Source organism: Tamandua tetradactyla, chromosome 2, assembly GCF_023851605.1.
Source record: "Tamandua tetradactyla isolate mTamTet1 chromosome 2, mTamTet1.pri, whole genome shotgun sequence".
Classification (NCBI taxonomy): Eukaryota; Metazoa; Chordata; class Mammalia; order Pilosa; family Myrmecophagidae; genus Tamandua; species Tamandua tetradactyla.
In genome coordinates this window covers 133,166,788-133,187,999 of record NC_135328.1, presented here as the reverse complement: position 1 = coordinate 133,187,999, position 21,212 = coordinate 133,166,788, and the positions used below count along the sequence as shown (strand labels likewise).

The following is a 21,212-nucleotide window of genomic DNA, read 5'->3' as shown; positions in this document are numbered from 1 at the left end:
GGTTCCGGGTGGCCGCCGAGTCCCTCCCCGCCGCGCAAAACCGAAGCTGCCGGGCTGCGCGCTGCGAGCCATGGTCGATCTCCACGCCGACGTGCGGGCCTTCCTGCGCGAGCATCCGGCGCTGCGGCTCGAGCCCGGGGCCTCCAAGGTCCGCGGCGGGGCAGGAAGGGGAGGCGGACGGACCGGGGGACCGGTGGGCGGCGGGGGAGGCCCCCTCTGACGGCCCCGGGCCCCGCCCGCAGGTGAGGTGCTCCCTGACGGGCCACGAGCTGCCGTGCCGCCTGCCGGAGCTCCAGGTCTACACCAGCGGCAAGAAATACCAGCGGCTGGTCCGCGCCTGCCCGTCCTTCGACTACGCGGAGCTGAAGCCGCACATTGTGCCCAGCACCAAGCACCCGTACGTGGGCAGCGCCGCGGGGAGGGCGAGGGCGGCGGGGCGGGGCGCGCAGGCCGGTGCCCCCGTCTCCCCAGCACCTTTCCGCACGGCCGCTGGCACCCGGCTGGCCAGCGCCTAAGTGCCTGGCCGAGTCCAGAGCCGGGCCTCGGGCTCCGGGGTCAGCGCTTCTCCCAGGAAAACCAGTTCTCCAGGGGGAGGGTCCCTGGGCCCGGGGAGCATATGTCCTGTGCTGTCACGCGAGGCTGTCGTGCGTGTCCTGCCTGCTGCCGAGGGGGGCATGAGGGTTGTGCTTCGTCTCCTGAGATGCTGAGTGTTGGGTTTCACGTCTCCCCTGGCTTAGCCGAGAGCACTGGTTGACAGGAAGCATCACAAGGGAGACTTCGGTGGTGATGAGTTCTCCCATTTGTTGAGCACTTTGCCAGCTCTGTCAGGTCGTGAATAGGCATTCTTTCTCCCTGGAATATTCCAGGAGGCTCAAGTCTGCCTATTTTATAGGTAAATGCTAAAAGGCTCCATCAGCTGTGATTCACCTCTGCTGCGGGGTGGACTGGGTGGGGAGTTCTTGCAAGGCCCAGTGTCCAGGCTGTGCTGCAGACTGTCCCATCAGCCACTGGGGGTGGCCGGGAGCCCTCTGATGACCTGTCCCTGTGCCCTCCAACTGTACTTTGCCTGCCCTCAGGCACCAGATGTTCTGTAGGCTCACCCTGCGACACATCAACAAGTCCCCAGAGCACGTGCTGCGGCACACCCAGGGCCGGCGGTTCCAGAGGGCGCTGCGCAGATGTGAGTAGCCTGGGAGGGCGGGGAGGAACCCTCCATCAGAGGGTGCTTAGGACACAGCCTGCCTCTCAGTGCAGATATCGGGGTGACAGAGAGAGCCACTTCTCAGAGACAAAGGTGATATCTTGGGCATTCTTCCATGATATTTTGCCAGTGCCCAGGTCCAGTCCAAGCACAGAGGACAGTGGACCGTGGTCCTGCCCCAGAGAGCTTGGTTTAGTAAGCACGGGTGCAGTGTAGGAAGCAGACTTGGAAGTCTAATTGCAAGTTGTGGCATGCCTGCAAAGAAGGCGGTGCTAGGCAGGTGTCCAGAGGCCTACCTTGGACAGGGTGGGAAAGGATCTCCAGGGTTTCTCTTCTGGTGGAGACCTGAGGGACATGGGGCTAGGGCCACAGTGCTCCAGGGGCAGGAGAGGGGCCGGACAAGGTCTGAGGCAGAAGAGATTCAAAGGACGGCCATTGTGGCAGCGTGCCAGGGGGCTTGAGGGACCGGGTCACAGAGGGCCTTGGAGGCCGTGGCCAGGACCACCAAGGGATGGAGCATGATCTGCTTCGATCCTTCCGGCTTCAGGTAGATGGGAGTATCAGTAACCAAGGCAGCAGAATGGAGTCTGAATAGCAGGTTTGTGGTGAGAATTAAGGTTCCTTGGGATATGTTCGGTCAGGTCTATTATTGGAGTGTCCTTGAGACACTCCAATACCACAAGTCATAGAGGCCGAGGTGGTGCTTGTGTCCCCCATTGGGGTGAGCATAGGAGGGGAAGGTCCGAGCACTGCAGAGAAGGGGCCACATGAGGGGGAGAACCCCATTGAAAGTGGTGCCTCAGGGCCTGAGGAGGGTCTCCGGGAAAAGGGGTTGATTCCATCAACTGCTGGTGAAGGGAAGGTGAGGACAGAAATATCGTGAGGTTTGACCATTTGGAGGGCCCTGGCGACCCCAGCGAGGGTGGTTGTGGTGGCTGTGGTGGCGTTGTGAGACAGCCTGGGGGCGTGAGTGAGCATCCCGGGAGCCTGCCACGTGGGGTCAAGGATGGAAAGCCAGTCTTTGCCTGAGTGTGAAAGCAGAGGAAGCTGCAGGAGGGTCAAAAAGGCAGGACATGGGCCTCTCAGGAGCAGAAAACAGGCAGCTTGCAGAGCACGCTGTTCCAGATGAGAGCCGGTGGTGGGTCTTCTCCAGGCATGCTCAGCTGCTCTGGGGCATAGGAAGGAGGAAGGTGGGGGCTCAGGGCTGAGGTTTTCGCAGTGCGTTCAACAGGACAAGAGGGAAGGACCGAGTTGTAGTGATGGACCAGGGGCGTGAGACCAAACAAGGAGGAAGTGAGGCCACTTTAGGACAATGGTCTGGAGTCAGAGACCTGGCCGAGGATGTCCGAAGAACAACTCCAGGTCCGTGTGCAGCTTCTGGTGGTGATGGGGCCTGGCTGCCTTGCCCCAGGGAGGTGTAGTGTAGGCTGTGGTGGGGTGGAGCGCAGGCACCTGAAGGTGGGACCGAGGCAGGCAGGGAAATTAGAGACCAGGGCCTTGCAGGACTGGCCAGTGAGGGGTGAAAGCAGGAAGAGGGAGCTGGTGTGTCCTGGTGCCCAGGCTGACCTAGTGCTGCACCCCTGTGAGGGAGCCACAGTGGCCCCTAGGGGGCTGTCTCTACCCAGCCTCTGCTCACTGCCTCTCCACACCAGGGACCCAGCTTCCCTGGGTTGGCAGCATGGAAGGCATCAGTGGGGGTCCTGGTGAGGGCCTTCTGTGGGAGACTAATGCGAACTGCTTTCAGCCAAAGGTGGGCCAGGGCGAGTGGCAGGCCCGACTATGCTGGAGGACCACACGTCCGCCTTCCCTTGGGACAGCTCTTCTTGTCTGTGCCTGTTTACTGCTCCCAGCCTCTATCTCTTGGCTGGAACGAGGGATAGGATGGCAATGGCCGCATGGGCCCATGCTGACTTCTGGGCTCCCATTACTCTCCCTGCACACTTAGCAGGAACTGAGCCAAGGATGTGTGCCTGCCACTGCTCTGAGCTGCCCCAGTGGGTAGGGGTGCCAGGGCCCTGTTCACAGTCTGGTTGGGGATGCACAGGACTCGAGGGAGCCACCAGGTGCCAGGCAGCATGTGCTTACCTCCCAGATGAAGAGTGCCGGAAGCAGGGAGTGGAGTTTGTCCCTGCCTGTTTGCTGCACAAGAGGAGTAGGAGGGAAGGCCAGACAGATAGCGATGGGTCGCTTGGCAGAGGAGCACACTTCTGGGAGCCCGCATCCAGTGACGAGGAAGGAGCCCAGAGCGATGACAGCATGACAGATTTGTACCCACGTAAGCAGCATAGGCCCTCTCTACCTGGCCAGGCCCAGTACAACTTCCTCTTCACACTTCACTGTGGCTTAGTCCTGGGGTTCCCACCAGCATCCCTGGCTCTGGTCTGGGCCCTTCTCACTCCTACTGCATGTCCATCCCTCAAGCTTCAGCGTGCTCCCTCTGCTCCTTCCAGCCGAGCTGTTCACCCAGAAGGCCCCAGGAAGGACTGAGAATGGGGACCACACCAATGTCATTTTGATGGCAAGTGAGGATGATGCTGGGGAGGAAGGCACTGGGCTCGCAGGGGAGACTGGGGTGGCCCCGGCGCTGGACCGGAAACGCGGGAAGGTGAGTTTCAAGTTCTTTGAAACAGTAGGTCCCCAAGCAAATGGAACCCTGAACTTAACAGTATACAAAGAAAACACCAGCCAAGGCTGCTATGATTAAGCAAAAGCTGTTACTTTGCTTAGCGCTTGCCTGGAAGCAGCTACAAGGAGCCCTGGCTCCCTGGACAGGCTGAAACCACCAGTCTAAAAGCAAAACCACCTAATGGGAGTTGGGATTTGCTTTTCTTTGCCACTGTAGCAGAGGATCCTAGAGAAGAAACCCCATTACTAGATGCCATCCTTTGCAGTTGGCAGGAATGAAGGTTCTTGTCCCCAAGGATAAATCAGTGGGGTTAGGCTAGAACGGGTCTTGCTGCAAAGTTCCAAAGCGCCACTGGCTGCCCTTTCCTGTGTCCCCTGGAGCCATTCCATCCAGCAGCTAAGCTGTGGCAGGAAAGATGACAACTGTCACACTAAACTCTCTGCATGGGGGGTGGGGGAGCCCTGACTTCACAGAGCCCAACATCTTAGGATCAGAAGGGTTCTAACAAATAGGATTTTCTGTTTATGCCACAGAAGCAGTCCAGTTCATTGAAGAAGAAATTCAAAAGCCATCACTGCAAACCTAAGAGATTTAGCTCTTTGAAACAGCTGGGTTAATACAAGATAGCTGGAGAAACTCTTTAGCTCTTGTTCCCTCACTGTTCTGATCAGGCTGCCACATGCCCCTGAACTGCTGGCACTGTGTCAACAGTACCTTCTCCATGATTCAGCTTTGTTTCCTGGCATTTACTGCCCCCCCACCCCACTTGCTGACCAGGCCACTCCCTTGCCTGGGATGAGAAAGCAGCAGGTGCTCCAAGAGAAGGAAGGATGCTACCTGGATGAGCTCTCCAAGACAAGAACCTGGCTCCCTGTGACCTACAGAGGCAAGCTCGGGCCAGGACCATCCCCGTCTAGGAAACACCAGAGGATCACAGCATACAACAAATGCCATTATTTATTTTGATGTTTCCAAAAATCAAAACGTTTTCAAACACAACTAAGATATAAAATACAGCATAAAATGAAATTTATACCTATTTCCCACATACATTTTCAGAAGTTGTTTGCCAAAACCAATTAATTGGTAGACCATCCTTTTTCTCTCTTTCCAGCAAAGGCATCTAACCCTGCACACTAGCCTCTCTGGGCTGGGGGGACAGGAAACCACCAGATCCAAGGCTGCTGTTGCAGAGCCAGTGATGGCTGTCCCCTCCCCACCCTGGGTTCCTCAGCTCATTCTGGCTTTCTACAAACCAACAAGTCCCCAAGGGTGGTGCCAAGGAAGAACCCTGCCCGCCAGAACTGGCCACCGAGAAACTGACTTGGCCAAGAGTGTGGTCCTATGGGGCTGTTGTGCAGTGTTTGCAGGGAAAGGGCTGAATGGGGAAGGGATCAGAGGTCACCTTCCATGCAGCAAGCATGAGTGACCAGGAAGGAAAGAGCCCTCTGTTCCTATGCCATGGCCTAGCCCTGTAGCTACTAGGGGGTAGACAGTAGATATCTTGGGAGGAGCTTCCACTATGGCGGGGCCCTGTGGGGGTGGTGCCCTGAAAGGGCACCCCATCACTCCTGCCAGATGAGGGGGGCCCAGGCTGCAGGACCAGAGAAGGCTTTCAAGCCCTGGTGACAAACACCTGCCTCACCCTGTTCTGTGGTGCTGACAAGGGAAGTGGGAGGTCAGGACTGGGCCCACAGCACTCCTGGGAACTCATTCTAAGTCTTGCATACCTAGCTGCTACTATCAGAGAAAAAAATAAGGCCCAAGTTTGGGCTTCTGCTAGACCTTTGAGTTTGGAGTGAGCCGCTTTCCCTCCCCAGGTGTGGGTCTCAGTCTTAGGCAGCCACGCCCCTGAGGGAGGAAAGTATCTGACCCTCTGTGAGGCCACTGCAATACAGATAACAGAGGAGAGCAAGGAGGGATACTCTCCAAGAAGAGAAACACAGTATAAGGCAATGTTAGAAAACTTTAAATACAGGATTAAGATCAAATTGATAAGGCATCACAAATTGTAAATACTAATTTGGGTTGTATTCAGCATAGCGAAAGACACTGAGCAAGCAACAGCCTCTTGGAAATGTTAAGTCATGGCTGTGTAACTTTGAACCTGCAGCCTGGGAAAACCTTCAAGCCAAAGAAAAAAATGTGTGGGATGGTGCCAAGTCAGGTCAGAGCTCTGCATGTGGTTTTCAGACCTTGTTGGTGGAAAGGTCAAGTGTGAGGTAACTAATTTGCAAGCCCTTGGGTCTTAGAGCCTCCCTCACTGCTCTACCCCAGGGCAGCAGCCTTTGAGATTGGTCAGCAGGAGCCTGCCAAGGCCAACTTGCCCAAGAGGCTGTGCCAGCTGTCTCAGTGTACAGTGTCCTCACCATCATCCTGCATGCCAGGCTTGGGGACTGCAGGTTGCCAGCCACTTCCCCCAGGACTTGGGAGCCTTTAGCGCCTGCCTTGGGCCATGAATGCTCACAACTAAGGGGTGTTATCCAAAGAGAAACTTGACACCAACCCAAGCTGATGTTCTAACTCAAGTCTTTTGCTTTGAGCAGCAGCTTCAGTTGCCCCTTTAATACTGCATCATTTCTTTGGATTTCTCTGAAATGGTTTTCTTCCTACACTTAACAAGTCTTACAATGCAGGGGCCAACACACATTGAAGCCACTGGGTGGGATTTTAAACCAGGAAGTTGGACAGGGTGTTCGATAGCTGGCCAGGCCATTCCAAATCAGTTAGTAGCTTTAGCTAAAAACATAAAAATAAGAGGGAGACCACTTTGAATGAGACACAAACGTATCTGCTCACAGTACAGTTTGAAGGCTCCCCCCAACAACAAAAGAAAAGAAACAAAAATGGGACTAAGAGGCCACAACTAACCAAGCTGCTCACTCCAAGAAGCCCTGGTCCAGGGGTGCCATACTAACTGTTCTGGCTGGCCAGCACTAAATACCCAAAGATACCAAATTGTGGTTCCAAAGCAGATTTAGCCATTAATTTTCAGGTATTCTGCAAATAAAGTTCTCAAACATCTGTGCCTTTACCAAGGGAGGGGAAAAGAAGAGGATACATAAATGCTGGCAGTTTTGTCAAATTCCACCTCGAACCAGTCCTGGATGGCCACAGGTCTTAGCCAGGTCGGGAGGGATCTGTTACCACTCTTTCTTCTTCTCATCCATGGAGACACCTCCAGGGCCCAGAGCCACCACCAGGAGCAAGCCTCCGATCACGGACATGGTCTGGAAGAAGTCATACTTCAGGAAGTCATGCATGGGCTTGTAGACTGGAATGGTCCAGAAGGCGTTGAAATACACGTTGATGGCAAAGAGCCAGATGACCAGAGTCAACGCAGCTAGCTTGGTTTTAAACCCAATGGCCACTAAAATCATCAGAGCTGTGCCCACGATGTTCTGGAGAATCTGCATTGGGCAGAAAGTAGAAATTCAAAATGACTTTGGGGAAGGAAAAGATGGAAATGCCCACCTGTCCTGTGTCATCAACTTATCTGTGCCAGGTTCAGCAACTAGGGGTTCAGCTGTAAGATGGCAGTTGAAGGTTCAAGAATGAAGACAGAAAATAAGAGTGGGAAATTACAGGTGGAGAAATAAAAGCGAGACAGAGATGGGGGAGCAGCAGATAACATAACACTGGCTTTGAAGCCAAAGAGTTTGGGAAAGATGAAAAGAAAATCTCCAACTGCTGGGCTGTGACTCACCAAGATCAACTCAAGTTTCTGCTTGATGGATCTGAGCCATAACTCATTTCCCAGGGGCCTCACGACCCACCCAGTCACCCAAGCTAGAAACAACCTCTTTTCCCACAGCCAATCTGGAACCTGTGGGGTAGCCTGCCCTGGCCAGGGTCTCTCATACCCACTGCCAACCTCACCACTGTCTAGGTGGTGATACGTGTGATATGTACTCTGTAAGCTCCTTGAAGGCAAGAAAGGAACCTTCTGCATGTCTGTGACCCCAACAACTGGCATGCAAGAAGGATGCGATAAAGGTTCTGATGAACAAAGGAAAGAAAAACGGGGCGAGTTCATGTCGATTTCTGGCATAATTTGTTGGAAAGGCCACTGCTCTGGCAAACAAGGTTTGCTGTGTCCCCTGCACGGTACACAACCAAGAAAAACAGGGTAGGACTGGGAGAGGGACTGCTCTTTTCGAGGAAGACTCTGAAACCAGACTGATTTCCATAAGCGAGAATACTCACAGAAAAGAAGCTGGCATCGAAGTGAAGGAGGGTCATGAACATCAGGACCAGCAACAGCCTGCCTCCGAGCTGCATGTACTGCTTGGGGGAGCTCTCACGCATAGTGGGCACGCCTGCGAACATGCTCTTTCCCTCTGACCGGGACTCGGCCAGGAGCAGCAGGAGGCCTCCGCCCAGGGCCAGGTTCCTGAGGAGAAGAAACACATTGACCTGCCTGCCCAGCTAGCTAGAGGGGGACCTGGCATAAGCCCAGACCATGCACTAAGCAGGACCACAGCAGGCTCAAGCCTACAGGGCCAGAGCACTGGGACGCAGGCAAACTTCAGGTCCCTATGCTGCAGATGCAGGTGTGCTTCTCCAACTGAAGGGACCGGTAACCTGGACATGCCCAGACCAATGACGAACCCTGGCAAGCAAGTCCGTCCATCCATCCCACTCCCCAGATTGGATAGATGAGCGCCTTCTCACCAGCACTCCAGGGGATCAGGGCAGGGGCCTTGTCAGGGCAGGCCCTGCTGCAGAATCTTTTATTAAAAAGCATGGTTTGGACCCAAACAAGCTTTACTCCAAACACTGGTTTCAGAGTAGAGATAGGAGAAAAGTTCACTAAATTCACTAGCCAGAATGCACATACCTCATCAAAAACTTCAAGTCCCATAAAATGCTGTAGGCAATCGTCTGAGGGGAAAGGAGAAGACAGAGAGAAACTTAAGTCTCAGCATTTTCAAACAAATTTCTTTTCTATAGAATTAACAGCATTTGGCAGCTTTCCAACATTAAGTAAAAAATATAAAAGTACACAAAACCGTTTTAGGACACTGGGGACAGCTCCAAGTTCAGAAGTTTGGCTTAGTAATTCCCCAAAAGAGTAGTATGGGGACCCTGGGTCTGCTCAACCAATACCCAGGCTCTGAAACCACTGCAAACATTTCATCTGAATAAAGAGTGTTCCTCTTAGATAACCAGATAACATTCTGGCTGAAAACCACCCTTGTGGTTCGGAGACTCAGGGAAGTGGCCAAGGATGGGCATGACAGCCGCCTGGTGCCCCAGCGCATGCTGCCTCCTCGATGGGAACAGCCTCAACAGCCCTGCTCAGTGGTCTGCTGCTCTTGAGCTTGTGCTGAGGAAAAGCTAGTTATTGGCCCTTGAGTAGAGAACGGTTCCAGGCAGTCAGAGGTTGAAAGGATGGCACCTTTTCAACAGCTTGACTGTACCCAGGGCATGACAAGGGAGGACCAGCAAAGACTGCTCTGCCTACCTGTAATGCTATGATGCCAAAGAGTCCAAAACAGGCATACTGCACAAAGTTCCTGCTCAGTACCAGGACACAGCCAGCTGGAAGGGAGAGGGGCAAGGGTCAGGGCACTGCAGGTAACCCCAGGCAAGGAACATACATCATCTCCTCACCTGCCCCAAGCTGCAGGCAGCTTCTGGGAGAGTTGACAGGACTGGGCATGCACCAGCAACCAGCTCACCGGATGTTACTTACAAAGACACATCCGGTGGAGCCCTTGCTAGGAAAAAGGGGCAATTTCCCGGGGTTGGTTTCCCATCAGAGTAGTCTATCTGCTCTACTATGAAGAGCAGAGGACATGGGAAAGTAAGTCTCTTCCTCACCCCTAATTTATGGAGGGAGCTACCAGCAGATGGTCCCACAGGAGCAGGAGAAAGGTCAGAAACTAGCACAGGCCTCATTCTTCTCTCTCCATTTACCTAATCCCGTTTATCCTGCCTAGGCCCCTCTGTCTCTACCTAGTTTAGCTCCAATTCAGGCCCACCTAGACCTCCCAGTCTCCCCAGCACCTCCTGCTTTGGGCACTGCAGACCAAGCACTGCTGTATTTCTTTAGCAAGTGCCAGAGCTATCAGCCCAGGACTTGACACAGAGCATTCCCTGAAGGGTCTGCACAACACAACTCGCTGGCCTGGCAAGCCTGCCCTAGAGAAGAGGGGAAAAGTAGACAACCGTCTCAGGAGAGCCTCAAATCCAAACAGCCTCCCAGCCTCTAATCAGCACAAACTGTGCAGGTTGTGTCGGTGAGGGAACAAGAAGCCCCTGGCAAAGCCTGTCAACTCCGCAGATGACTCGGAGCACCACAAGCAGCCACTTACTCAGCTGTCCCAGCAGGTTGAGGAACACAAAGGAAGAGGCAAGGAGGTAGCCGCAGCTCCAGGTGGTGTCGATGTAGTCCCGCTGCTCACTCCACTGGAACCACATGCGGATGCCGTCCTCCAGGAAGGTGCTGATCAGGCAGAGGCGCGCCACGTGGGGGAGGTACTGCTTCGTCACACGGAGGAACTGCGGACCAGAGAAATCCCCTGGTGAGCAGGCTGCGACTGCTAACACACCACAGCTTCCGCAGATAACAGGGCATTCAGGAACTGGAGAAGAGCTCTCAAGGTTCCCAGTATCTCTCCAGGGCAGTTGGGGGACTCTCAACCTCTTTTCCAGCACCCCTTTTAAGTGTGCACGACAATCCAAGTGTCAGCCCCAGACTCTGTAAAGCATCGGCTGCTGCAGCTCAGCCTCCCCTAGAACCTGCTTTCCTCCAATTCCCAGCAGGCACAGTTAGGTGGCAACTGTGGGCCAAACACATAGACCTGACTACAAGAGGCACAGCTTGCATTTCTGTTGAGGGAGCCCACCACTTAGTCACGGCACACAAAGGCCCTTAGAGATCACCTAGGACAGGGTCTCCCTTTGGCACACTGATGTCTAGGGCCATCCCATGCACTGTGGGATATGTAAGAGCATCCCGGACCTCCACCAACCAGAAGTCAGGAGTACCCTCCCTTGTGACAATCAAATATGTCTGCAAACATCACCACATTTCCCCTGGGGAGGGAGAAGGGGCAGAACTGGTCCTGGTTGAGACCCACTGCTCTAGTCTAACTCTCATTTTACAAATGGACAAACTGAAGGTAAGAGGGGAGAAGTGGTTCCCTCAAGGCCACAGTGACATGACAGTGCAAGGCTGAGACTTGCCCCTAGCCCACTGGATTATCTGTGACCTAGTCACCATGGTCTTGGCCTCCCTGACACCTCAGGGATGCTCAGTGCCCCTCCACCCAGAAGGTCCCAGGCCTCTGGGGTGAGGGGGTCAACTGGTGGTAGCTCCGGAGCTCGCCTTTTCCCAAATCTGCAGAGCAGCGAGGGGGTAGCCCAGGCTGTGGGAGCAGGCACTCTTTAAAGCTGCCATCCTAGCCCCTAATACAGTTGGGCAGTCTGACTTGGACAACTGTGTATGCACAATAATCATGAGTAAAACTGAAATGCTGAGTATGTGGAATGGCTAGAAATCACTGGGATTTTTAAAAAAGCCTGTGGAGCCAAAACAAATTAAAGATACATAGATCAGGAGAATGTCTGTTGGAGCAGCAATGACTGCAGGTATGGGAAACCAATGGCCAATGTTAGAGGGAAAAAGTACATTTGTAATGTCTGTCCCATGCAAGTTATGCCATTTATGATGGCTTGATTAGGAGACACATATGTACTGTCAAATGCCAGGTCCAAATGTCATTCATGTGCCAGTATGCCTTCCCTTCCCAGCCATAAAGCTGAGAAACAAAAGGAAAGGAATCCCATGACAACACAGCAGGTACGTAGGAGAAAGGTCAGGGCCCACCCTTATGAGCCAGGGGCCAGAAGGCTGGAGTCTAAAGGGCACACCTGAGTCTAATCCCTCAAAGATACAGTCAGGTGGACATCGGCCAAACAGCCCCTTTCAGGGCCAATCCAACCTGCTGCTGGAACAACGAGGGTGTGCCTAAGAGCATTTCTTAATTGCTGGTGTTTTGGAAAGTGTCTGTTTCTGCTAAGGAGCACCTAGTTACGCAAGTCCACTGCCTTCCAGCAGCCTCTGGTTGGGACCACTGACTGGCTCATCTTCGGAGGAGGGGGAGGCACACGAGGCCAAGACCACAGAGCCTGAGCCCCAACTGCTGACGTCACACCCACACTCAGGCTTTGGTTCCCCATTTAGTAATAGGGACAGACAGACACCCAGACAGCCAACCAATGGATACGGGAGACAAAGCCCTGGCTGAGACTGAAGCCATGCTCTTGTCCTGGCCCCAATACTGACCATACCATGTGACCAGGGACAAGCCAAGTTACTTTCTGGAGGGGTCTCTTATCTTTCTACAAAAGAAGCGGAGCTGGATCAGATGGTCACCAAGGGTCTGTCCCAACTTAATAGTCAAGAAAACCATCAGCAGGGAGGGAGCAAAACCTTGCTTGAAAACACAAGATGAGCAGTCCCAAGTGCTCTGCCATAGAGTTGAGGGCCCATGTGGGAAGCGTACACAGCAGGTGCATACGTGCACGGCGAGCACTGCACAGAGGATGAGGTCCAGTACCACTGGCACCACCCATCTGCCCAGTTTCCATCTCGGGGCCTGAACACTTCCAGAATGCCTGGCAACGGTGTAGTCACCGGTTCCTATGGAGAAGAAAAAACCACCACCCTGCTCCTGAACTGGTGCTGGTCGGCTGGAATGACCTTCATGTGAAGGTCCAGTGTGCAGAGGTCCTGGAGGGACACAGACCTCCAGCTCAGGCTCAACCCCTGGAAAAAGGCAACCGCCTGGAAGGAAGGCTCCAACAAGAAGGCGCCATGGCGGGACCCCAGGAGGAGTGTCCTGTGATCCACGCCCCCAAGACAGTCATGGGAGGCATTCTGCTTACTTCCTGAAAAGGGCATGAGCTGGCTCCCTGGGACATCTGCACAGTGCCATTCAGACCAAAAGGATAAGCAGACAAGACCCTCCCTTTGCTAGAAGTAATCTCAGTGAACACACTATAATTTGCTGTGCAGCCCAGCCCCCAAGTCTGAGGCAGCACCTAAATGCGTCCTTGCAGACTCTCCCTCTTAACTAGAGTGTCAGACTGGGAAGGTTAAAAAGCAAAGAGATGGGGAGACATTTCCATCCAGGAAGGTGATCCACTCCTCCTTTTCCCATGCAAACGTGGCGAAGAAACAGACACATCTCCTCACTTTAGAACAAAAGCTAAAAGTGTTGGTCGTTACAGTCAGAATTAGATCCGTCTGACTTGATGTCTATGATCTGGATTTGAGGTCGGTCATTTTATAAGCCAGCCACCCCCACCCCAAACCTCCTTGAAACAAGCTCCCCTCCAATAAGCATCAGTTTGGGCTGAACACACAAAAAACCCTGTATTTAATAACAACATCAGACCCAGCTTTCATCTTTTTCCCTGCATGTGTTTTGGTCACAGCCATTTGGACTAGGCACTTAACCGACATGTTGAGACTCAGGAAGTCTCCAAGCAAGCTCCCCCTTACCACAACCCAGAAGTGCCCAGACTCCACCAGCCAAACAGGACATGCCGCTGAATGAACTGAGAACAGTTGGGTCCCAATTCTGCTGGCGTTGGACCCCCCAGGCAGCACATGGGGACTTGAGAGCCAGATGCTGCTCGCGAGTGTGCAGCACCACAAGCACGGCCAGCCCGGATGGGGCCACTGTGCAGGAGGGCTCGACGGAAGACAGGATGAGGCAGCCAACTCTACAGGCTAGCTTCTCAGGGAGAACCCCCAGGGGCGTCACACTTGGTGCAACGGGTGTCTAAGAAGTGACAGCGTCCAAGTGACTCAAACATGAAAACTGAATCCGATTTCAACAGGGTCAATATTTTAGGGGATTGAAGGGGATTTTATAAATATAATTCTCTCCAATCAGAAACATAACTCTTTGGGAATACCCAAAAGCCTTCTTCGACTCCCACACAATTCATAAAAATCTACTCTCTGGGTCTACAGGAAGAAAATAAAACTGGAGAAAGCAACCTGCAATTCTTAGTCAATGAAAAGTCTGAAGAAGAGGAAAAGGATGAGATGGTCTTGATCACCAAAGGCTGGGGCTGCCCTTCTCAAGAACCAACTTAAGTCTCCACGCCCTAGAAGACAAGGGCCTGTGCCAAAGGCTGCCTCCTTAAGGCTGAGTCAGGGCTGGCACTCAGGTTCCAAGACACGTGAACGCCTCCCCCCAACTCCCATTTCTTCCAAGTATTTCTCAGGTCTGTGCTGCATCACGGGGCCCAGGAGAGAAGTCAATTGGCCCCAAGCAGTGTGGAGAACCTTGCCGTCCTAAAATCTCTCCTCTGTGATAAAATGCTGCATTCTAGGAAAGCAGCCCCAGAGGCTGGACAGGAGAGAATGTTGTGTGCACAGCTTCTAGGAGCAGCCATACTTACCACAGTCCCCACTGCTTCCCCACCCCCACCCCCTCCCTCCAAAGTGCTGGGGTTTGCTGTGACCTCCTGTGGCCTGTAGCAAGCAGAGAAAAACAGTCTGCTACTCCTTGCCCTCTCTCCTCATTCGTTTCCAGGACTGGAACCCCCTGGAGGGGGTGGCAGAGGAGCACAGGAACAAGAGATGTGCAGAGTACACCCCGTCCCAGAACCACACCCAAAGTGGCCTTTCCAGCAGTGTTAGCAGAGAGCCCTGCCTGTGGGCTGCATGCACCTAGTACAGACACCACCGCCAGAGCCTTCCCAGCTACCCAATGCTCCAGCAATGGCCAAGAGGAGCTTCTAGGGGTGGTATCTCCCTGATGGGCTCAGTCACACTGAAGGACTCAATATTCCTGGCATGATTTTCAGAGGACAGACACATCTGGAGAGAAAGCTTTTCTAGGTTTCACCCTCAGCAGCTCAGACTTTCTGCTCAAATCCCATCACCTCATTTTTGCTTTTTTTTTTTCCTGGAAACAAAACACCAAAGACCACACAAAAGAGTAAGATCTGTGCAGCAAGCTCAGTACCCTGGTGTGAACTTCAGGCAGAGCCCAGTTGGTGCTAACTCTCCTGTTCCCTGGAATAAATGTGCTGGAAGTTACACTTTGTAGACTGTCTAATAAGCAATGAATAGCGGTTGCACAGCAGATTCATTATTTGGACCACTGAGTCCATGGGTGCCTGGGCCCTGACGACCTGGTTTCCAGTGGCTGACAAGCACCCAACTCGCAAAGAGAGCCAGGAGCTTGTGGCCAAAGGCAAAGAAGTGATATACAGGGACTGGAGGAGGCTACCAGCAGGAACTAAGCAGCCTGTTTTCTCCCAGGACTTGCCTCTGCAGACCTAAAGGAAAGGGTGCAACATGCCAAGCAGTCAGGAGCTTGGGGGATCAAGACATAGGGTCGGATGCCAGCCCCACCACCTGTCAGCAGGACCACGCGCTTCACTCTCCTTGTCTAGAAATGGAGAGACCGTGGCTGGCCTCAGCGAGAGACAAGGTCAGATGCCCCAAGGACCTGGTCAAGCCTGGTATACAGCTACAGGCTCAATATCCCTGGCATGATTTTCAGAGGACAGACATCTGGAGAGAAAGCTTTTCTGGGTTTCACCCTCAGCAGCCCAGACTTTCTGCTCAAATCCCATCACCTCATTTTTGCTTTTTTTTATTTTTTTTTCTGGAGGCAAACTGAAAAAAAAAATGGGTTTGCCTTATCCGAGAAGTGACTCCAACATTACTTCCCCACTCTCCTCATATTAGATCACCTTTGTTTTATGAGTCCAGACTCTTGGCACTCTTTAATACTGGCAACTTTGTTTTGAAGATCACAGATAAATGGGAGAAACAAGAGCCACCCAAGTGTGGCCAGATCTTGTCCATGGGAAGCTGCCACTTTGGCCCGCACACTGACACCGCTCCACTTCCTCCTTCTGCGCCCAGCCTACTCATGGGAGAAGAGGCACCCTGGCCTTGTTTTTGAGGAACATGAGAGATGCTGCCCTCCCTACACAGGAGCATGAAGTTCATACTGAAATGCTCTGCTCCGAGCAAGGCGGAGCTCTAAACACTGCTAGCCAACTCCTTTCATTTTTAAGCAGCATGCCCCTTTTTAACAATGATAGTGTTTGTGCCTTGATTTGTGCCAGAAGAGAAGCATCCAGTGGGAAAAGTACGTTGTTGACAGCATCAGCCTCAAGGCTGGAGACTGGCAGGTCTGGGAGACACAGCATGTCTCACTGTCCCCTCAGAAACTTGGTTAAGGTAAACTATGTGCCCCGTGCAAGACCCTTCCATTTACAAGACTCTGTTTCTTTCAATGAAAACAAAACAACAAACAGCACAGAAATAAAGGAGAGAAGATTACATAAGATTATATAAAGAGATTCTGAACTGTTTTTTCAGTAGAAGAGTTTATCATTTGGTAGCTGGCAGGAGTGAGACTGGAGACGTTTTATCTAGATTTAGTTATGAAATTCACTTGCAAAACCAGGGTTTCCAGGCTGAAGAGTGAGTGTACATAGCTCTAAAAACTCCTTTGACTAAAAGGAGCCATCTTCTTCATGAGTTGAAAAGGAGCCATCTTCTTCATGAGTTGCTACTTTGGGGAAATCAAATTGGGTCATGAAAAATTAACTTCAATGAAAACTGACAAGACAAAAAGGCCTACCTAGTTCCCGAGAGCCTTCAATACAAGCTGTTTTTGCAAAGGGCGTGATTTCTTAATTGTTTTTAAATACAAAATCGTGACTTTAGGATATACTGTTTCTTCAAGTCAGTATGCTTTTCCTTCCCACAGGAAAGTGGTACCCCAAAAACCCAATAATAATGAGACATACTGGAAAGCTATCACTCATTGAGAGGATCCCTGGAAAAATCTCATTCCCATCAGAAAATGCTAACTTGGGTTAAAAAGACCAAAAAAAAAGAAAAATCATACAAATACACACACACACCCTATTACCAGTCTAGACTTCAGAGTTTGATTACTCAATATTACCCCCATAAAAATTACTACCTTCACCACCATTACTTTTAACTCAGCTGAGCCACACACAGTGAGTAAACAGAAGGAAAAATGGCAACTGGGGTCCACGAGGATGTGCCTGCAGGGATAATGTCCTTAATTTGGAGACATAACGGAATACTTTTAGAAGTTACAGACAGACAACTAAATCCAAAGTCGCCCCCACTGTGGAGCTTTAAACAGAGAAGTGCTGTCCCTTCACCTTCCCAGGATCTGACCTGGTCCGTACAGCTTTTGAATGCTTTTCCCAATTACTCAACTGCCTGTTTGCAGAGCTTCCCTGTTACTCAGAATGCCACCTGGACACTTCTGGAAGAGAGAAAAACAAGGGGAAGATAGGCCTCCCCTCCTCCCAGGTCTGTGTACAAAAATCCATTCAATCCAGGCCCAGGGCAGAGTCCAAACAGGGCAGGAAAGATGCAGGGGGTGCCAAAGGGACCCCAAGGGTCTGACAAACCTGGGAAAGTGAAAAGGAGACAGTGCCACTGCTGTTCTGAGTTGGGGTACATCCCAGGGCCCTCCCACTACTCGGGAGGTAAGAAAGCCCGGCCCCGGCCGCCAATCTGACCAACCACTGTTCAGTGTGAGCCCCACCACCCCCAAACGCCTCCTAAGGGTGTCTTGTGAAAGGGGGGCTGGGCCGGGGCCCCCCAACAGTTCAACCATAGAGGACGCTTCCCAACAGCCCTCAGGCTTGCTCCCTAAGAGCCGGGCCAACCGCGGATCCCCCGAGACCCCCAGGGCCTCCTGCCGCTGTCACCTACGTCCACCCACCTCCCGGGGATCTCCATCCAGGCTGAGCGCAGGGCCCCGGTCCATCCACGCCAGGGGCAAACGCGAGGGGCCCCCCGAGGACACACCCTAAGCCTCGGTCTGGGGGAGGCGATTAGGACAGGCTGGGACCCCGAGGCCGGTTTCCAGGGGGTCCTAGGCCAGGACGGGGGCGGGAGCTCGGAGGGTCTGCACGGTGGGCGAGGGCTGGAAGGCTGCGGAAGGGCGAGCCCCCTCCGGCTGGCTGGCGTTGGGGTGAGGGCCCAGCCCCGCGGGGGGCGGGAGGCCCGACTCGGGGCGTCCGGGGCGTCCGGGGCGCGAGTGGGGGTGGGGGAGTGCCCGCCGCGCCGGGGCTGGCGGCTTGGGGCGGGGCCTGGGGGCGCCGCGCGGGCCGCACCTGGTCGGCGAAGTCCTCGGCCGTGCCCATCAGGTCGTTCTGGCCCATGGCGGCGGCGGGGGCTCGGCTGGCTCGCTCGTCGGCCTCGGCCTCCTCGGCGCCCGCGCCCCTGCGGCCTCCACAGGAAGTGCCCGCGCGGCCTCGCGACTCGGCGGCGGCTCCAGCGGCTGCCACGTAGGCCAAGCCTTAAAGGGGCCGCGCGCCGCCGCACGGCCCGCCCCCGCCGCCCTTAAAGGGGACGCGCCCCGGAGCCCCGCCCCGCCTTGCCCTTAAAGGGGCCGCGCCCCGGAGCCCCGCCCCGCCTTGCCCTTAAAAGGGCCGCATCCCGGAGCCCCTCGGCCCTTGAGGAGGGCGAGCCCTCCAAGACAGAGTCCTGGGGGTCTGGCAGATATACCCAGGACCAGGGACGCCCCCGGGGGAGGGTGGGGCGCTCCCCCGGAGGTGACTCCTTATGCGCATGCTCCATTCAGGGTCCCACTGCGGGCGCCAGCTCGGGGCGTCGACCCCGAGCACCCAGCGGACAGACGGACAGTGCGGCCCGGTGTCTTGTCTCACTGTACTATGGAGAAGTATCAGGTGACGAGCTGTCCCCATGGGGGGGTTTGGGGAGGGGCCACGTGAGGTCGACAGTCAGGGGCGAGCCCAGGATGAGGACGTCCCCCGCCACCCCAACTCTTACTGGGATAACGGTCGCAGCCCCTGCAGAGGCGGCCGGCGGCCAGATCCAACCCATAGAGGCCAGTGTTGTGGCCAGCGGCTGCCGCCAGCTCGCAGGGTGTCCTCGGGGACCTGCTGGCTGACGTGTGGGGTGACCTTAGCCTCTCTGGGCCTCAGTTTCCCCCTCTCTGAAATGATGGAAGAAATGAACTGTGAGGGCCCTCCATTCCCCAAGGTGGGAATTACTGTGCATGGAGACCAGCCCCTTCCCCATCCTCCTTGCCCCGGGACCGTTAAGTGCACAGAGCGGTGGAGACAGAAGACACCCTAGAATGTCCAGGATATAGACTGGGGAGCCCCCAGCCTCTTAAAAACACCCTCTCATTACATGGAATCTAGAATAGGGCATGAGGTCTTGTTGGTTTGTGTACAGGTTAGTGGAAAGCTTTGATATATCCCAGAGTAATTTGAGCAGAGAATAAAAAAATATTTCCAAAGTCCCCTTGGGGGAGTGGGGAGAAAGGAGGAAATATTCAAATTTCTCATCTGGGGAATTCTTGGTATTCTCACAAGCAGTGGGACAACCAATTGAATAGGCTGAGCCCTCGACCTTGGGGCTTGTCCCTATGAGATGTACTCCTGCAAAGGGGAGGCTGAGCCTGTGTATAAGTGTGCCTGAGAGTCACCCCCAGAGGGCCTCTTTTGTTGTTAAATGTGGCCTCTCTCTCTAAGCCAACTCGGCAGTGAGCTCACTGCCCTCCACACCTACGTGGGACAGGACTCCTGGGATGAGCTGGGACCCAGCATCGTGGAATTGAGAAAGCCTTCTTGACCAACAGGGGGAAGAGAGAAATGAGACAAAATAAAGTCTCAGTGGCTGAGAGATTTCAGAGTTGAGAGGTTATCCTGCAGATTATTGTCATGCATTATATACATGTCCCTTTGTAGTTCATGGTGTATTACAGTGGCTGAAGGGAAATACCTGAACATGTTGAGCTGTGTTCCAGTAGCCTTGATTCTTGAAGAAGGCTGTATAACTATATTGCTTTGACCATGTAACTGTGTGATTGTGAAAACCTTGTGTCTAATGCTCCTTTTATCCAGGGTATGGACGGATGAGCTAAAAAAAAGTAATAATACTAAGGATAAAAATAAATAAATAATAGGAGGAGATAAAGGATAAAAATTGGGTAGTTTGAACTACTGTGGGTCAATGAGAAGGAGAGGTAAGAAATATGGGATGTATGAATTCTTTTTTCTTCTTTTTATTTCTCTTTTCGGAGTGATGGAAATGTTCTAAAAATTATCATGGAGAAGAATACACACCTATGTGATGATATTGTGAGCCACTGATTGTATAATATGGTTGGACTGTACGTGTGTGTTTCTCAATAAAAATATTTAAACAAAAACAAAAACGCCTAAACCTAAAAAAACAAACAAGAACAACAAAAACACCCCACCCCCTCAACCTGGGTCATCCCAGGAGGGGCCTTGGGTATTTTCCATGTGACAATGGTTGAGACCTGAAAACATTCACTTATTGGTTCTAAAACACAGAAAGAAAGCTGGCAAATGAAAACGAATAAATGTTTAACTGAATGTTTCCACATATGTCAGATTTATTCAATGTTAGATTCAGTGTTTGCAGCTATGTCATTAATTTGAACACAGTTGTGGGTTGGGCTTTTCTCACCCGGCGGGGATTCCCTGGTTGGGGACAGGGCTGCAGGGGAGCCAGCCGGTGTTCAGTCAGATGCACTTCCGGTGGCAGATAGTTTTAAAAGCAAAACGATTCTTTTAGGAAAAGGCTGTAGACCTGATTGAGGTGTGGCTGTATTTCATCCTGTTTGATTTACGCAGTTCTCATGCTGGCCTGCTCTCAGGCCTTGTGCTTTAGCCAACCTGGACAATTTCCCAGGTATCCCCAGAGCAGCTTTCAGGCCATGGACAGGAGATGGGTTAGAGAACCTGAAGACTTTTCTGGACCCCAGGAGTCCCTAGACTCAGGGTTCCATGTGCAACATGCCCTGCTCTACACCCCTCCCCTCCTCTGGCAGATGCCATTGCCTGCCCCCTCACTCAGAGCACCTGGCCCCCAGCAGAGCTCTGGCTTGGGGGCATTTTGGCACGACTGGCTCAGATATCTGGGAACAATCCAGGGGTCCACTTCTTGGCTCCATGGCCTCAGGAAAGGACCTAACTCTCTGTGCCTCGGTTTCCTCGGTATCGCTGTGGAATTAGCCATTGTGCTGGGCCCACAGGCTATGCCCGACCAGTTATGGGACCAGTTCCCTGCCAGTGTGGAAATCTCATATGCTGGAAGTTGGGGTGAAGAAACCCTTTGTCCCAGGGAGGTGTCAGCTCTTGGATGCCTGCTGGTCTCCCTTGCAGATGGGAGAAGGGAACGAAAGAGCTCCAGAATTGTCCCCAAAGAGACGGGTTTGAGTCCTGCCTTTTAATGGCCACACTGTCAGCAACATAGGGAGAAGACGCTTGTCTGCCTGGCTGATGGGGGGTTCCGAATAGAACACTTTGGAGAGAAGTTTCCCTGAAATTTCATTCCCT

General features: G+C 53.2%; 3 protein-coding genes across 3 annotated transcripts in view; 2 read left to right on the top strand and 1 right to left on the bottom strand.

Annotated features, from left to right (window-relative positions):
* The first annotated feature begins 19 nt into the window (after positions 1-19).
* On the top strand, positions 20-7,237 carry SURF2 (surfeit 2). The gene is made up of 6 exons (XM_077149081.1): positions 20-148; positions 243-397; positions 1,077-1,180; positions 3,294-3,476; positions 3,652-3,806; positions 4,361-7,237. Exons 1-6 carry the CDS (start codon positions 71-73, stop codon positions 4,442-4,444), a joined length of 759 nt encoding a protein of 252 aa, XP_077005196.1. The 5' UTR covers positions 20-70; the 3' UTR covers positions 4,445-7,237.
* On the bottom strand, positions 4,767-18,148 carry SURF4 (surfeit 4). Its single transcript, XM_077149079.1, has 6 exons — positions 17,988-18,148; positions 10,148-10,334; positions 9,295-9,371; positions 8,668-8,711; positions 8,034-8,220; positions 4,767-7,237 (listed from the first exon to the last, which is right to left on the bottom strand). The coding sequence occupies exons 1-6, from the start codon at positions 18,033-18,035 to the stop codon at positions 6,971-6,973; spliced, it is 810 nt and encodes a 269-aa protein (XP_077005194.1). The 5' UTR covers positions 18,036-18,148; the 3' UTR covers positions 4,767-6,970.
* A 129-nt stretch (positions 18,149-18,277) lies between these two features.
* Positions 18,278-21,212, top strand: part of STKLD1 (serine/threonine kinase like domain containing 1) — a 29,788-nt gene continuing 26,853 nt past the window's right edge. The window contains exon 1 of the mRNA XM_077149074.1: positions 18,278-18,563. Within this exon, the coding sequence (XP_077005189.1) occupies positions 18,549-18,563 (15 nt within the window). The 5' untranslated portion in view covers positions 18,278-18,548. The remainder of the gene's footprint in view (positions 18,564-21,212) is intronic.